We start from the raw sequence: 18,449 nt of genomic DNA, 5'->3' as shown, positions 1-18,449 counted from the left end.
AAAAAAAAACAATCGGTCTATATAGGATATTCACAAATTTATTTCATCAGCACCAATAAGCCAAAGAAAATCACAGGTTTTACAGAATTATTAATCCAAATAGTGTAAAAAAATTGCAGCACACAAATAACTATTCAGCTCATTATGTTAGCTAATAAATATAAAATTGCTCATGATTCACTATAAAATATTGCTTCTATGGTCTACAAGCTAAACTCCATATCTTGAGGATAAGAACAGTGACTGAGCAGAGTGATTTGTAAGTCCATTAGGTTACTGGTTGTAAGCCTGGCAGATGTTCAAAGAGTCTCTTAACATCAGGTCACGCAGACGCCACAGTGCATCCACCATGGTGGTGTGGGCTCCTTTGCTCTTCAGCCAGTGAGCTGGCAGCCGACTCTCCTGTTCTTTGGTCAGGTGGGCATCTCGCCTTTGAGCTGTTAATGGAAACACGCCATTAATGTACTCATTCAAAAGGTAAATAATGCTCACTATTTCCTTTGAAAGTACACAAAAACAAGGACACACACGCACATTCAAAAGGCTTAACACAAAAATTAAGGCAAGAGTCAACATATGCAGTAACATTTCAGAAATACATTTCTTAAAAAAACAAAACAGAAGTTGTGATGAGGGCAAAAAGGCTGTGAAAAATGTGTAATGCTTTAAAAAGCACCTGCTGGAAACAGGTCAGAGCTAATCAGGTTGATTGGAAACAGGCCAGTAACATGGCTGTCATGTCACATCTTGGTGCAGAACAATTCATGAATAAAAAAATGTAAAATTGCAAAGGATTTGGGGATTTCACTGTCTACGGTGCATCAGAGGAATTCAGAGATATCTCTGTAAATGAGGGACAAAGATTAGAATCAATATTTAAATCTTCAGCCCCTGAAAATATTTGTCATTAAATGTAAAGCTGAACTACGGAGGAGGGACAAAAGTGTCTCAGTTCATTTAAAACATGCTGAGGCATCGTGGAAAACTTTACTTTGGTCTGATGAATCAAAATTTCAACTTGTTAATAGGACTAAGTTCAAAAACCAGTATCTATGCTCATGAGACAGAGTTCATGGCTTGGGTAACTCTCACATCAGTGAAGGCACAATTACAGGCCAGGGTTATTATAGTTAACGAAAACGAACGAAATAACGAAAACTGAAATTGAAAAAACATTGTCGTTAACTGAAATAAATAAAAACTAAAATTAAAAGGAAGAAACGACAACTAACTAAAACTGAATTGTGAGTTTACAAAACTAACTAAAACTAACTGAAATTATAGATATTGTTATTTTTTCAAAAGTCTTGTGGATTGATATGAAATCATTTTTTTCTCTCTCCGAGTTTAAGCTCGGAACGCCGTCGGGCAAATGGGTGCGCATGTGCGTGCGTGCGCACACCGCGCTGCTCCTCAGAGTCCCATGTGGTGTTTTGTTTTTTGTTTTTTTTTAACTATGATAGCACAGATAGCAGCGAGTGTCTTGTTGTGGATGATGTACGGAACACTTCTTAGTCAGGAAAAAAAACACCAACATCAAAGTAGACCTGAGAAGCGCACACAAGGCAGCTACGGAAACCGCTCTCATCCTACAAGGCAACCTGGCCTCCACCTCCAGAGAAACGTGACTACTCGTCGGGTCAACGCAGCCACAACGTTGTGTTTAGTCCTTGTGCGTTTCCGGCTACTTTATCAGTCAGATAATAACAATCAGGACTAATAATCAAAGCATCAATATAAGGACTCACAAATGTCAGCAAATTCCTGGAGGGAGCTGCTGAAACTATGGGAATGGACGTGAAGGAATGAAGAAAGTGAAAAAACAGGGACAAATATGTTTGCACCCTAAAAACTGAGCACAAAGAGCAAGGACCAAAAAACCCCAGCACACAACCACAAGGTAATTAACACACGCAATCCAGCTACGCAAGCATAAATGCGGACATGATGTCGGACACTTCCGTAGGCTACATAGGCCGCAAAGACCCTGCAAGTCTAATCAGCGAGCATCTAACCAAGCTAGCTCCAAAACAGAAGCAGCATCAGGTGGAGAGAACATCAGGATGCAGCTGGATTTGAGCTTTGACTCCTTCAAGGAGTTTGTTTTTGTCAAACACCACATGTAGCTGTTATTAATCTGCTGCACTGAGGCTGAACTTTATTGGGAGTTTATTGTAGAATTTATCGAGTTTTGGAGTTCATATTGTTAGCAGTTTCTCCCTGTTGATGTTCATGTGTGTCCTTAATATTACACACATTTAGCATGTAGTTCTGCTGTCTGTGAACAGTTGGTTGCTGAATATATTTCTTTAAAGGGTATCTTTAAAGGGTACCTGATTAAGTATGAAAATACTAAAACTAATACTAAAACTAACTAAAACTAAGCATAAAACCAAAAATAAAAACTAATAAAAACGAGCAAAACCACTCTGAAAACTAATTAAAACTAACTGAATTAGAGAAAAAAAAGTAAAAACTAACTAAAACTAAACTATAATGTAAAATCCAAAACTATTATAACCCTGTTACAGGCTTTAGAGCATCATCAAGATAAAGGTGAAGGAACATCTTCAGACAATGCCAAACCACATCTGGTGGTAAAACAGTCCAGGTTGTACACTGCAGTCTGCAATCCAGACCTTTCACACATACAAAAACAAACAACTGTTTCCAACATCAACTAAGAATGGGAAAACATTTTGCTGTCAAAACTAGAGATATTGGTCTTCTCAGTTTTCCTGCCTCTTACAGATTTGGTTTGTTGTGTAATTAAGAGTAGAATGGGAGGCAGAGCCTTCAGCTTTCAGGCGCCTCTTCTGTGGAACCAGCTTCCAGCTTGGATTCGGGAGACAGACACCCTCTCTATTTTTAAGATTAGGCTTAAAACTTTCCTTTTTGATCAAGCCTATAGTTAGGTCTGGATCAGGTGACCCTGAACCATCCCTTAGTTATGCTGCTACAGGCCTAGGCTGCTGGGGGGTTCCCATAATGCACTGTTTCTTTTCATTCACCTTATTTACTTTGTTTATACTCCACTCTGTATTTAATCATTAATTGTTATTAATCTCTGGCTCTCTTCCACAGCATGTCTTTTCTCTCCCCTCAGCCCAACTGGTCGTGGCAGATGACTGCCCCTCCCTGAGCCTGGTTCTGCTGGAGGTTTCTTCCTGTTAAAAAGGAGTTTTTCCTTCCCACTGTCGCCAAGTGCTGCTCATAGGGGGTCGTTTTGACTGTTGGGTTTTCTCTGTATTATTGTAGGGTCTTTACCCGCAATACAAAGCGCCTTGAGGCGACTGTTTGTTGTGATTTGGTGCTATATAAATAAAATAAAATAAAATTGAATTGAATTTTTATTTTTGTGACAATGACTGAAACAGACACAATTTCATTTTGACACATGAAAAACATTTTAGAGCAAGTTCAATTATTGTGTGCGAAAGCAACTGAGGAAAACTAAAAGAAGCAGTGATAAAAATGTCTTACTTTCAACATTTGACATAATGTCTTTGTAATATTGGTAATCAAATCTGGTTTAAATTATTTGGAAATGGTTGTAATCTGTTTTTTTTTTTTACATAGTAAGCATAGCCACTTTTTAGAAATCGGATTATACACATCAATGCCATAAATGCCAATATAATCAATGCTCAGACACAAATACAGCTAAGGAACTCCTAGAATAAAAGTAAAAATAAAGAACTCACCTTTAAGTGCTTGGTCCCACTTGCTAACAGTGCTAGAGTCTGAATTTAAGCCCTCAATGTACTTCAGATAGGCTTCTGAGTGAAGCACCCTCTGGGTCTTTGGTGGTGGAGCCACAAACATAGGAGTGGTGGGCTGCAAATGTGAGGGTTGTCCTAACTGGCCCTGTCCTGGATAGGGTGGAGGAGCATGCTGTCCTGGACTGAACATCCCAGGCTAAAACACAATGATGACATTTTGTTAACGTGTAGAGAATATATAGACCCCTGAATTGTTAAATAGCATAATTTAAGTTCATTATTTGCAAAAACAGGCCTTTGTATATCTTAATTAATATCCATCACCAGATTTTCTTGTCTAGTTAACAATATGAACTAAATATCCAGTGTTTTCTGCACTGGGGCTTACCTGCTGAATAAAGTTTCCTTGTGCAGGACTTCCTGGATTCATACCAGCGCCCATCATACCTGTTATAAATGATAATATTTAGCTTTTGTGCACTTCATAACTTTGGTAAATTCATCTCACTCTTGTTCACTTTATGTTAAGATTTATAATGACTCATGAAAATGTTAGTTTTAACTATCAGTTGAATGTTAGTGGTTTGATATCAGTTTTGCATGCATTTCATGTGTGAATGTGTGTTTTGTAGAGTTTAAGTGTGGGATGTGAGTGTACTTCAGAAGAGTTTGTTGGAGACCAGAGAGCTTTGACTGCTCAGTGAGTAGATCAGGCTTTGCAGCCTGTGGACCAGGTAAACCCCTCCAGCAGGAGAGACACGACTGGATGTGACTGAGCAGGTGTGGCTAGGACAGTGGCCCTTACCCTGATGAGGCATGCCAGGGTACCCAGGCATACCTTGCTGGAGATGGTGAGGAGGCAGGTGAGGACCCCCTGTAGGGTGAGGTGGCATTGGGGCCACACTCAGCAAACCCTCATGGGGGCCCTGCATGGGCATGTAAGGTGGACCGTAAGCTCCCATCATGCCTTTGGGAAGAGTGCGAGGAGATGACAACATATCCATGCATAAGTGACATGCAGGTGACACTAAAAACAACATGCACTAGTACTGCACACAGTGGCCCCTTTCACACAAGTATCTTAAACCATAAATGCTGTTAATTTTACATGGTTGCTCATGTCCACAAATATGCAACAACTCTAGAAGGAAGATTTAATAGTAATTTATTTTACATAAATTATTTGATTTATGTAAAATCATATATTTTATATAAATCACTAGGGTGGATTTTGAAATGTCAGAATGGTTTTCTTTTTGGGCACATATATTGTTTTCCCCAATTCTCATCTGTTGTCCAGCTATGCTAAAAAACAAAAACAAAGTACTATTATTGTCTTGTGGTCGTATGCAGTCATGTTTGCATGTTTTGCTTTTTTGGTTGTGAGCGCTGAACAGTGAAGACGACGTTATGGGATCATTTTCATGTTTGTATGAAATTATGTTGTAATTAGCGTGTGAATTCTTGAGATAAGGTCACAGTGACCTTAGACCACTAAAATCTAATCAGCTCATCCTTGAGCTGATTAGATTTCCAAAAAAACCATGGCCTCCAGCCACACACAGCCATCGACACAGATAAACAGGCTCTAAGACAGACGACAGCTGATGGTTGATGTTGAAGGTTGCGTGTGAAAGGGGCAGACAATAAATATGAGTTTGAGACTGTTAGCAAAACAAGAATATTTGTGAAATGAAATAATCCAAAAAAAAAGGCATTCATAGTTAAAAAAAAATATTCATGCAATCCATGTCATGCAATGTCAAATATGAAACTAGTGATGGCAAAACTACTAAACAAACAGTAGCAAATAAAGAGGAAAAAAAATGCAATAATAATGTAGCTTTAAGCTAAACTTGTTTAAAAATGTTAGAAAATTACAGGATTACTCTTCTTAATTCAGTCCAGCCTCATTTTTCCTGCTGTCAAACACTCGTGCTGTCTCTGAGAGGGGTTACCTGACACAGGTGTCATGGTCTGGTTTATCATTCCCATAGTGCTAGGCGAAGGCACCACCCCCATCAGTGCCCCTACAGGGGTACCTGCTCTAGGGGAAGCTTGCTTCTGAGGTGGCCTGTCACGCTCTTGCTGTTCCACTATTTTGGCTGCACGTTCTGAAACATCCAAAAATGTGTTTCCTTTAAGCTGATGCCAGTTCAAATAGAATATTTATATCCTTTTTAATCACTTTATCTCACCTTCATACTCTGCTTTTTTGGTAGCTTCGAGGTTCCTCCACTCGGTGCCTACCAGTCGACTCAGCTCCCCGAAGGAAAAGTCTGGGTGGCGAGCTTTTATAACTGCTCTCATTTCACTGCTGAAGAGGATATAACCACTCATGTTGATCTTCCTCTTGGCCCCTTCCTTCTTTGATAAGCCCTTCACCTTAGGAGTTGTCTTCACGGAAAAGCAAATACACAAGTAAAAAATACAAAAACAAACAAACACATCATGTGTGCACTGTAATATTAGAAACATAAGATCAGGGTTTGTTGAATTAAAGTTGTTATATTGTACGGATACCTGTGAGGGTGTGTATGGCATGACGTCCATGTCATTTGTAAGTGGGGTTTGCATCTGAGGCAAAGAAGGCGTCTCTGAAGCTTCCTCCTCCTCATCCATATCTTCCATGTCATCATCTGCATCCTCCATATCTGCCAGTTTAACCTCGAGCTCATCTATCTTCTTGTCCAAAAACGGTGATGCTTCCTTCTGTGGCACTATTAATTTTCTACATAAAATAAAGTAGAAGAAATCACAGAACCTCAGTTCCAGAAATGGTTGTAAATAAGAATCATAGAGTATAAAAGATGGCTGCAGCTTCCAGGTCTGAAAAGTGACACCAACGCATGTGCCTTAAAGACACAGTCTATTTAATGACCAGCAGGGGGCGACTTCACTGGTTGCAAAATGACTTCTGATTGCATAGAAGTCTGTGGGAAAACAGCCCTCGGCTCCCTTTATCTTGTGACCTCAGTAAACACTTTCCCAATGAGTTTCTGGGCTCAGTCTCTAATTTCCACTCATACTGAGTAAAACATGTTAATTTTGTAAATTATGGTCATTATTCATGTCAGAAAGGAGGGCCATTCAGTCAGATAAGATCCACCCTTCACTCATCACCTACAGTTTTAAAACACAAAGATGCCAAAAGTGTAAACTCTCAGCTCATCATGGGTGACGTCCCGCTGGCTATGTCCATCTTTTATACCGTTTATGATCAGAATAAGTGCTTGGTTTAACTAACAGACCTGAAATAGTAGATCTCATCCTCGACCACTTTGGAAGAGTACGAGAAGCGTTTCAGACCCTTGAACTTTTTCATCATCTTCTCACTCTCAATGTAACGGCTCTCACACAGCAGGACATCATCTTCTGAAAACTCGGTGGGTCTGCATGACAGGTAGTCCTTAAAGGAGGATACTACACATTTGCCTGGAGAGCAGAGAGGCAGAATAAAAAATGATAAAGGATTGCTGATGGCTGCTTGTTTTGAGGTGAATCAGATATTAAAATTGTAGCTTTAAGGTTTATTCAAAAAATTAGTACAAATAAGAAATAGCCTTCTGGGAATTGCACTTATTTTTTTTTTTTTCAGTAAAACTATCTCCTGAGTCAATGCAGTTACCATTCAACCAGCAGAGACATTATTACTAGTCTGAACAGCATAATTTGTTTTCTGCTAGAAAAACATTTGTTTCCATAAAATACTGAACAATTCATTTAAATGCATTACATGAGAAGTGAACTAGCTCACACAATGAAAGCTTTGAGAAGTTTTCTAAGCCATACCTATGACACAAGTCATGGGCAGGGTCTCCTCCAAATGACTCAGAAACACTTCCCTCTTGTAAAACATCTTTGTGGGTTCGTGCTCCGTCTCCTCTGGGTGAATGAAGATGGGTCCAAAGAAAAAAGTAGTTCCATTCTGCAGCCACAGCTTCTCTATCCTACAGCCCAGCACAGGAAGCCATGTTACCAATTTATCTACACACCACCAATGTCACATCAGGTCAAGTATCTAGACAGCAAAATATAATTTAACCAACCTGGCAACCCGGGGTTTTGATAGTCCATGAGACTGAATGTAAACACAGTCTCCCACTTTAAACCACATGTTTTTGTAGCATAACTGTTCATAGTGCAGGCAGCCAGGCTCAGCTCCACTCATCTCCATAGGGACATCCTCTCTCTCCTAAATGAACATGTGCAGAGAGAACTCAGGTGTTTATTTTCTGAAAAACAAACTTTTCTGCTTAGAATTTCCAATTCTGCTGCCAGGCTCCTTATCAAGACCAGCATGCAACCACTGTGAGTTAACCCCTTTCAGTTGAGGCCAACTGGCCAACAAGATTTTTGGTGGGCATTTTTATTGCCCTTAATTGGAGCAGTGAAGAGAGTCAGGAAATACAGGAGAGAACAGGGAAATAACATGCAGTAAAGGTGAGCTGGCTGGAAATAGAATAAGACTGGGGACTCACTGCTTGGTATTTGTGTTAGGTCACTACCTTTTCAGAGAACTTGACTAGAGGCTTTTATTGGCCAAAGGTAGCTTAAAACTGAGTTACTGCATCAACCCCGATGTAAGTACATGTTTTTTTTTTTCCCCATTTCAATAATACAGCTTCACAGAGAATTTCAAGCAGCTCAAAGAAAATATAGTATCTTATATTCATCCAAGGAGTAAATCAATTTATGTACAACATAACACTTCAAAAACCACCATTAGATATTTTTACCACAGTTCAAAGCCTAGAAAATACATTTACACCTCACCTTGTCCACAAAGCCACTATCTATATATGCCACTGGTTTTTCCTGGTCAGGCTTGGCAAACATAGAAGCTACACGAACAACAGGAAGAGGCACCTCCCGAGAGACTAATTTCACAGAACTCTCTGGCATGGCCCAGATCTTGATCTTTTTGAAGAACTTGTTCCTGGCAGTGTAGCGGGATTCACATACATAGACATCCTCAGCTCTGAAGCCCTCAGGTTGCATTTTGAAATAATCCTACAGGGACCAGAAAGTCATAATTAGACAATGGACTTTTGCCAGCTTAAAACGCAAACGTTTTTCAATATGTAATTCACTTTTATGTCACCTTCACAAAAATGACGACACATTTGCCCAAAACTTTACTGATGGACACTTTGTTGTAGTAGTCACTCTTGAAGACTTCTTTTTCCAGAAACTTGCGTGTGGCCAAGTGAAAGGTTTCACTGGGTCTATAGAACCAGCAGCCATAGAGCCACTTCTCACCTGTATATATAAAACACAATATTTTTTTAGCAAAATAATGGTACTTGTATACTAACTAAATGGAAATAAAATCAAGAGCTAACTTGTGAAAACAAAAGTACTTCTTTCGTAAAAAATAAAATCTTGTGTGGATAAAATTCAGTAATTCCTGCAAAAAATTTTCCTGGTAGGCTAACCTGCTTCGTCCTCCCAAAGACGTTCTATACAGACAATGTGGGGCTGCAGGTTTGGTTCCGATGGCTCCACATAGACAAAATCCCCCACATGGTAGGTACTGTTTTCAAAGCTGCAGTCCTGACTGTACACACGCTCTGACCTTGACTGCCACACCTCTCCTGCCAGGTCCTCAGGCTTGTCATCTTCTTAGAATGAGAAATATGTCATGATTTCAATGCCACAACAACATGTTTAATATCCTTCACAAATCCTGCATGTCTTCACTAAGTTTGCGCACCTCGGTTCTCGTCCTCCTCCTCCTTCTTTTGTTTGTCCTCTTCAATCTCTTTGGGAATTTTTTCCCTCTTTTCCTGCTCTACGTCACTGTGGAGGTGTTTTAACGTGTAGTTGAGTGCAGCAGACAGTAAAATCTCGCCATTCTTGCACAGCTCATCCCTGATTTTGATGAAAAACTGTTGTAGCTCCACAGCATCCTCAAATATCTCAGAGTCAGTCCTGCCAATGCAGATTAATCATAAGAAAACACTGGCACACATATCAGCTGATTCACCTATAGTTACAAAGCAAGTAAAAACAGGATTCATTTATTAGAAAGATTTGCATATTGAAAAATAACCAGTATGTTACCTGTTGACTTGCTTCCTACAACAAAACTGATTACACCGAATGCTTACACATAGATTTTATCTTAAATTTCAGTTTAAATGTGAAAACGCATATGCAACATATCATCATTTTCCCCTTAAAAGCAGAAAACACAAACAAAACATTTACTTGCAAAACCAAATATATAAACAGCCCGACAGGCAATGTTTCAAGGTAAAATTTTCTAATCATTTAGCCTTGATCAGAATGTCAAAATCTTATGTGTGTGGTGAACACCCATTTTCATTTGCCATTTCTGTGTTTTTTAAGTCTTGGTGAATCCAAACTGCTCACAGCAGAGGCACTTTAACAAAATAAACAATTTTAGGGAAAAAAATGCATAGCGTTTATTTTAGAATGGCTTGCCCTACCTGTGTAGCCTTCTTGCCTTCTCTAGCACTTCAAACATGTGTTCCTGGAAGACATCAAGTCTCCTGTAACGACCACGCTCTATATTCATTCTGATGACGTCAAAATTAAGCGGTGGCTTTTCAGGAGCAGCTGGATCCACGGCAGGAATCTCAGCCAATGAGTCACTATAACAGCGACCCTCTTCATCCTGGTGGCCCATCACCGATACAAACAGGTTCCTGATCAGTTCTCGTACCAGAGGCCCCACAGCAGGAGGTCCAAAGTCCTCCCCTCCCTCTTGCTGCTTGCGCGTCTCCAACAACACTCGGTGCAACACTAAAGCATCCCGATAGATCAGAGACTCAGGTTCGTTGTATATGCAGGCATTGTTGAACATCAGGGCAAAGTCCTCCACCAGGGCTTCGACATCTTGGTAACGGCCTGCTGCCATATGGCTTCGCACACGTTCCATGTCGATCGGTCTCTTGATTGTAGCATAGTAGTCAGGCAACTCGGCACGAGAGGGGAGACGGAGAAAGATTGTGCTTAGGCGCCGACCTCGACGGTCAGTGAAATTTCGCACAGCATCATAGAGTTCATTTAACCTCTGCTGAAGAGGGGTGAGGTATTTGGACTTCTTTGGAGAAACACCACTCTTTCCTAAACATAAAATACAAAAATTTGTTTTAACAACTTTAGGTAGACTTGCCAAGCAAAGATTTAAAAGAGAAGCTGGAAAGAGCAAGACAACAAAAGTGCAATGCAGCTTAAAGTGCTCCACAGACCTATTAATATATAATTTTTTTTTAAAGATGGTTTTTGACCATCTTTTATTACATAGTCACAGCAGATACAGACAGGAAGCAGGAGAATTACAGTCCAGCTGGCTGGGAAATGAAATGACAACTCAACAACTGAGGGCATTTTTTCCTATATTCTATGAGTCCAACCATCCAGCTATCTAGTCTTCCAGCTAGCCATGATTTTCACAGCTGCTGTTTAATAGGTAGGTGATGAACTGAGACCGGCAGCGTTTTGGCTGATAATGAATTAAGAGGAACGACCATATAGTAGGTTCACAAGGAGTCCCACATGTACCCACCAAATACTTCGTATGTTTAACAGCTCACTCAATATGTACAATATTAAGTATTACTTAAAATTAAAAATAAAAGGCTGACTTAATGAAAGCAAAATGGATCAAGGACATGCGTGGACCTCATTGTTATTACATGGTAATAATACATTAAAAGTGCAGATCAACTGCATATATATATATATATATATATATATATATATATATATATATATATATATATATATATATATATACCCCCCTCTAAATAAATAAATAAATAAAAAACTGTACTGTGGTACATTTAGAATTAAGCATTTCCCATCTTTAATGACTGACAGAAAACATTCATGAGCATTCCCACTTACTTAGTTTCAGTTTGGGAGATCCCACATCATCCTCATCAGGTGGAGGTCCTAATTCCTTGCGCTTGTCCTTCAGTATCTTTTCCAAAATGTCAGCATCATTATATACCTATGTAGACCAGAATTTTTTTTTAATTTGCTATAAATTTGATTATAAGAAAAATGAAAGATGCATATTTTATCTTAAAAAGAGTCAAACTGCCAACCTGAGATCCCTCCTCATTGTAATGTCGGGCATTGCGGAACATAAGCTTCATGTCTTCCATCAGAGCTTCCTCTGTGGCGTAGCGTTCATTACGAATATTGTGTTCAATGGTTTTCAGGTCCATCGGTTCCAGGATGACATTATAGTAGTCGGGGTAGTCCTTCTTGGATGGTTTAACCATAAAGAGATCACAGAGACGTCGATTTGTGCCTGCCTCCCTGGCTTCGGTCACGGCAGCATAAAGGGCTTTCATTCTGTTCTTTTTCACATTTTTCTTGTGGCTGGACAAAAATGAAAAATTAGATAAAGAATTGGCCTGGATGTTAACACTGAGACATTGAAAAAAACAATAAAAATTAAAACTCAGTGGTGCAACTTGTTGTACTGCTAACTAAACATACTACAAATACTTTATATTTATAAGGGAATAACATCAGCAGGAATAGTAATACCTTTTCCTCTTGACGCTCCCTGCATCAGAAGACAGAATGCTGTCTCCATCTTCATCATCTCTCCTTAGAAGTTCCCTCTTTTTTGCCTATACAAACCACAGACAGGTGCATATAATACCTTACCTATCCACTTTGGATAATATCTACAGTTTGCTTCAATGTGTTTTTATTGGTCTAAATGCAGGATGAAAACAGCTTTCAGCACAACCTGACAGAATAATTTGCAAGTCATTACCTGCATGATCTGCTGAAGCCTGAAGGCCCGTTTATAGATGCTTGAGTTAGGCATGTTGTAGCGCTTTGCATTCTCAAACATCAGAGTGAGGTCAGCCTCAACCTGTTCCACGCTTTCATACTCGCCATTCTTCATTTTTGCCCTAAAAAAATAAATAAATAAAAGTTTACACTTATGCTTTCTCCAGAAATGTAATTAGGTGGAAAAGGGATCATCGTTAAATACCACATGGTATGAATGGCTGTTTCTTACCTGATTTGCTGCAGGGAAATGGGCTGTTTTATCTGCTGATAATAGTCAGGGTATTCCCTGCGAGAGGGCAGTTGCTGAAAGGGTTCAGAGAACATCTGGCCTTGGTTATTCCTAGCACCCCTCACAGCTTCGTACAGCTGGAAGATCGGGTTGCTCATCTCCATACTCGAACTCTGACTCTCAGCCTCTGACTCTCCCTCATCATAGCATACAGAGCCTGCAAATACAGATGACACAAAGTGTTAGTTTTTTTCCTACACAGCCACAAAGTACATTACTCGGCTACATAAACTGATAAGAATTACCTGAGAGAACGGGGTCGTCCTCACTCTCAGAGCCGTACTGTAGAGCTACGCTGACACCAGAAAGCCTATCTCCCTGGCCGGACCTGCGATTTCTAAATAGTAACAAAGACAAGCTATTCACCATATACATCTTAAAAGTATCAGATTTCTGTGTTGGTCCACTGGGCATATCTGATTTGACAAAAGGACAACACTACAAGCTGTTATACTGTTGTTTAATACCTGATACGAAGACTAGATTTAGTGGGTTCTGCGTGTTCAAGCTCCGTCTTACGCTGGATGAAGACTTTCTTTATGGTGTTGGCATCCTGTGCAATAAGAGCAATTGTTAATATTCAAAATATTAAAACTTATAAAGAAGAAAATTGAAAAAAGGAATTTTACCTTAAAAACCTGAGATCCTGGCTCATTGTACGTTTTGGCATTTTTGGTCATCAGTTCAACGTCCTTGGCCATAGCATTGATATTTTTATAATATCCAATCTGTGCAAAGGAAATAAAATTGTGCTGGTTAGAAAAAAAACACAGTGAAGTTCTTAAATTAATAAATGAATAGAAGTCAGGAAGCAAAATGACTACCTGTATTCGTTGAGCGATTGCTCTGAGATCTATTGGCTCCTTTATAATGGCATAGTAGTCTGGGTAATGCTAAAAAAGAAAGATTCAGTAGTGGAGTGAAGTTGGTAAACAACACCAAAAGCACAGGAAAATAACTGGAATTTACACTCCTAAACTACCAGAAATAAAGCATAAATGTAAGAAATGAGAAAAAGAGTGAAACTTTCTTAATTAGTCCTATATTACCTGCCTTGCATCAAGAATATTTAACAATTTCTGGTGCAACTTACCACTTTGGAAGGCAATTTCTGGAACAGTTCACTGACCAGACGCCCTGAGGGATCAGTATGTGACACTATGACCTCCAAGAGTTGCTCCAGCACCTCCTTCAAACTTCCAGCTGAAGTCTAAAAGATAAACATGTATAAATACATCCTTCCCCAGTACAGTGGCTGATACTTATTTATAGTAACAAAAACAATCTCTTTAAATCAAGAACCTTCAAATATTTTAAATTATTTGAAAGTCAGTAAAGAAATACAAACCCCTTGTTATTGTTGAGTTAATAACTGGCAGTCATTACACACAGGGCAATTCAGCCTTACCCATAATGAGGACAAAAACTTACCTCATCTTCATTTGACATTCCTGGATTATCCATATCATCGCCATCTTCATCATCCTCATCTCCGTCTCCAGGTTGCACAAACTCATTCCTTGTTTGCAAATACACCTCCCACAGCTTACACGCAGCTTGATACTCCTCACTGCCACTCTGAATCATTGAACATGAGGAGAAATAAAGAATCACATATGGTTTACTTTGGGATGTGCACATCCAAGTGAATATGTCTGTGCAGATCCTCAGTGATTCAGGTCATGAAAAAGGCAACTGGACTTCTTTCAATTTTTTGAAGATGTTTCATCTCTTTCACAAAAAGCTGGAGAGTCCCAGGTATTTAAACCCTAGTGGGTTTAAACACTCTTTGCAGGTGGTCTTTGATCCACTATTAATTCATGTGCGTCATCACATGAGCCAAGGTGTGTGGATCATTACCACCCCGAGTTTCGGTTAAAACCACTGTGAGACCTTCCCCCCACCATATCATGTGACCTATTGAGATCACCTGAAGTAAGGTGTGATTGGGGGTTGAGGCACCTGGGAAGGGTTCTGAAGACTGCACTGGAGGTGGCTGATAGCTGGTGTCATAAGCTACCACCTCTGTTCTGAAGGTCGTTCATTCACAGTGGACATAGATGTCCTATTTTACTCTTATTTCAAACCATCTGTCTCCCCAGTCCAAAATGTGAACATCGGCATCCTTCATCCTTTAGGAGCAGAAGTACAGCTGAATCTTGTGCTGTCAAGGTGGCTCTTCTATGTTCTGCCATGTGTTTGTTGAGTGGCTATCTGGGTTTTTTTTTTTCCCAACATAGAGGTCCGAGCACTCCTCACTGCACTTCACCACATATACTGTGTTGCTTAGCTTGTGTTTGGGAGTGTTGTCCTTGGAGATTTTTTCTTAGAGTGTGGCTGGGTCTGAAGCACACTGGGATGCTTGGAGAAACTTCTCCTGAGTTTCTCTGACAAACCTGCTACATAACGGATGACTGTTGTTCCGTTTGTCATTCTCTTTCTTCCTAGTTTGTGTTTGACCTTCTTTCCTGTGCATCTTGACTGATTTGATGATGGCCCAGTTGGGATAACCACATTTTAAAAGCTCTGTTTACATATCTGTGCTCCTTTTCTTTCCATTCTACCTTAGAGGGAACATTTTCCACCCAGTGTTGCAGGGTCCTGATCACCCCAAGTTTGTGTTCCAGTGGGAGGTGGGAGTCAAAGTGTAGGTACTGGTCTATGTGTGTAGGCTTCTGTAATAGTGGGTTGATGACCACCTCCAAAGGGGACAACCCCCACTAGGGTTTAAATACCTAGGGGTTCTCCACCTTTAGGTTTTACAACTGAAGAAGCCTCTTGGATAAGAGGTGAAACATCTTTAAAAAAATGTAATGAAGTCCAGTCGCCTTTAATTCAAACTCTTGAGACACATCTAAGTGAACGCTTATATAATAAAGCTGAAATAACAGTTTATTTACTATAACCATATAGGCTACTTGTAGGAATAAAGAAAGTATTATTTTTCCTCTACCTTGTAGAATAATCTGGCATTGTTGAACAGGAGCTGAAAATCTGCGGTAAGCTGCTCTACATCGTTATAATCCTCTGACTTCAGTTTATACTGAATCTTTGTCATATCAATCGGCTGGGACACCACTTCATAATAATCAGGCTGATTCCTGAAAAAACAAAACAAAACAAAGCTAATTTAAACACCTCCATACATTCAGTGTACATTATTCATTCATTATACAGTACTGTTATTTTGCATATTTATCACACATTTCATGACATTTTTTGTAAAGCTGAATTCAATTCAATTTCACTAGCCACACCTAGGCATGATTCCTGCCAGACCCGTTGAATCAAGAAATAACTTAAATAGAACCTGTCTGACAAAGTGAGGTAGGCTAAAAGATCTCAAAAAGCAGCACACCACGATCTAAAGAAACTCAAGAACAGTTGAGAAACAAAGTCATTGACATCAATCACTATGGAAAGGATTATAAAGCCATTTCAAAGCCTTTGGGACTCTAGTGCACTACAGTGAGAGCCATTATCCACAAATGTAAAAAACTTGGAACAGTGCTGAACCTTCCCAGAAGTGGCCAGCCTACCAAAATTACTTCAAAAGCACATCGACGACTCATCCAGGAATTCACAAAAGGAGTGGAGTGGACTCATCGAAGTCTGGACTTAAATCCTATCGAGATGCTTTGGCATGACCTTTTAAAGGGTGTTCATGCTTGAAAACCCTTCACTGTGGCTGAATTAAAACAATTCTGCAACAAAGAGTGGACCAAACTTCCTCCACAGAGATGTGAAAGACTCATTGCCAGTTATAGCAAATGCCTGACTGCAGTTCTTGCTGCCAAGGGTGGCACAACCAGTTATTAGGTTTAGGGAGCAATTACTTTTTTTTTTTAACACAGGGCCAGGTAGGTTTGGATAGCTTTTTCCCCCCTTAATAAATAAAATTATCATTTAAAAACTGCATTTTGTATTTACTCAAGTTACTCTTTGTCCAATATTATTGTTTGATATGAAACATTTAAGTGTGACAAATGTATTTAAAAAAATCAGGAAGGGGGCAAATATTTTTTCACAACACTGTATATTTTTCAGTATGCATTGTGTGCATTCGGTAGGTAGGCTTTATCTTATCTGCAAAGATTATGGTAACTGGTTTCCAGTATCGCGATATCAAACAGACTTCCAGTTACAGTACCTCCTCTTTGGCACCCTTTGGAAAACTTCACTAAGCTGCCTCCCTTGATCATCCTTGTAGTCTCTGACAGTGTTGAACAGCTCGTGACATACAGCAATCTGGGAGAGGGGGGAAAAAAAATCACTAATATAACTGTCAATATATTTTCAAATGCGCGCACACAGATCTCACATCATTACACCGGCCTTGCTGAAGAAAAGTCACGTAATAAAACAAGCGCATTTACCGTATCCACAGGAGGGACATTGGAGACTCTTCTTCTTTTTCTGCCACTTCCAGGAGTAGAGGAAGAGGCATCATCGAGGTCTCCCCCTCCGCTCACGCTGCTAGAGGGAGAAGTGGCTCGTCTCCTCTTGGAGCTCGCTGACATCGCTGGCTGGTTAAACAACAAGCTAGCGCACTGGCTACAAAAAAAGAGGAAAAATAATAACGCTACTGTAGATTCCCTTACAGTCAACCTAATATTAAGGTAACGTCGGTCGTTCGTGCCCTCATTTATAACAAGTCTAAAACTGGAAGTAGAACTTCATCAGATAACGTTAGCGCCGCTTGGATGTATGAAACAAAGCAAGAGACGAGCGTCAGTTAGCATGCTACCTCAACACGAGCAAATTGAGACGATAAAGTTCCCCAATAAAACGCAGTTAACCTGGGGGGGGGGATTAACAAATAATTTAAGTTTCAGAAATAAGCCTTACCAAAATCTCAGCAAAGTTTACCGTAATTCCCTGAGCAAAAAATGTTTAGCGGCTAACCGGCTAGCCAGTGTTGTTTGAAAACTCCTGCCCGGATGTTGAGGTTGTGTTTGGAAGGCAGAGGGAAACGCGCCCCCCGAGATCGTGCTGACCTCTACAGTCTAGGAGTAATACTGCACCGATGCATACAATGGAATTTTTCTTTTTCTTTTTTTTTTTTTTCAGTAATATTAGTATGCCCATGATTGATTACTTTTATTTCACTGCAATACATATTACAGACCATAAATACAACTACACTGGCTGTGACTCAGGAGGTAGAGCAGGTCATCTGTTAATCGGAAGGTTGGTGGTTTGATCCCTGGTTGCTCCAGTCTGCCAAAGTATCCTTATGCACCCCGATGCACTGGATTGTGATAGAAAGTGCTTGTGTGAGTGGATGAATGAGACGTGCTGTATATAGTGCTTTGAGTGCTCATGTATAGTAGAAAAGCGCTATATAAGAACCAGCCCATTTACCAAATACTAGACTAAAATCATGTATGAATAAAGACCAGATACAACAAGTACCAGAGTACATAACGTATTTCCATTAATGGACCTTTTGGAAGCATTACATGACAGAAACCATGCCAGGCAACACAGACATACAGAGAAAAACAAAGTCAATGACATCACAAAATCAACTATAAATAATATTTAAAAAAAAAATACAAATAATAAAAATAAATTCTCTTTCTACAGTGCTCCTCATTTTGTTGAACAAAAATGCCCAGCATAGAAAGATGAAGGGATAAAGTTGA

General features: G+C 39.7%; 1 protein-coding gene across 5 annotated transcripts; it reads right to left on the bottom strand.

Moving 5' to 3' along the window:
* Positions 1 to 16: 16 nt before the first annotated feature.
* Positions 17 to 17,763, bottom strand: LOC115780606 (protein polybromo-1-like). Of its 5 annotated transcripts, none has more exons than XM_030729876.1 (30): positions 17,650 to 17,763; positions 17,178 to 17,355; positions 16,952 to 17,049; positions 15,755 to 15,902; positions 14,233 to 14,379; positions 13,895 to 14,011; positions 13,626 to 13,694; positions 13,431 to 13,529; positions 13,269 to 13,354; positions 13,047 to 13,138; positions 12,742 to 12,958; positions 12,490 to 12,631; positions 12,255 to 12,340; positions 11,804 to 12,083; positions 11,601 to 11,706; positions 10,178 to 10,817; positions 9,439 to 9,656; positions 9,161 to 9,346; positions 8,827 to 8,984; positions 8,499 to 8,735; positions 7,772 to 7,917; positions 7,515 to 7,672; positions 6,974 to 7,157; positions 6,246 to 6,453; positions 5,921 to 6,119; positions 5,681 to 5,836; positions 4,528 to 4,689; positions 4,111 to 4,169; positions 3,705 to 3,918; positions 17 to 437 (listed from the first exon to the last, which is right to left on the bottom strand). In XM_030729876.1, the coding sequence occupies exons 2-30, from the start codon at positions 17,319 to 17,321 to the stop codon at positions 274 to 276; spliced, it is 4,920 nt and encodes a 1,639-aa protein (XP_030585736.1). In that variant the 5' UTR covers positions 17,322 to 17,355; positions 17,650 to 17,763; the 3' UTR covers positions 17 to 273. The 5 variants fall into 5 exon arrangements, with proteins under 5 accessions (XP_030585736.1, XP_030585738.1, XP_030585737.1 ...); XM_030729878.1 differs by having other exon boundaries at positions 4,561 to 4,689; XM_030729877.1 differs by having other exon boundaries at positions 9,161 to 9,343.
* Between the last annotated feature and the right edge of the window lie 686 nt (positions 17,764 to 18,449).

The sequence above is a fragment of the Archocentrus centrarchus genome, chromosome 5 (assembly GCF_007364275.1).
Source record: "Archocentrus centrarchus isolate MPI-CPG fArcCen1 chromosome 5, fArcCen1, whole genome shotgun sequence".
NCBI lineage: Eukaryota > Metazoa > Chordata > Actinopteri > Cichliformes > Cichlidae > Archocentrus > Archocentrus centrarchus.
The sequence above is the reverse complement of the archived record's forward strand: the minus strand, read 5'-3'. Positions and strand labels throughout refer to the sequence as shown.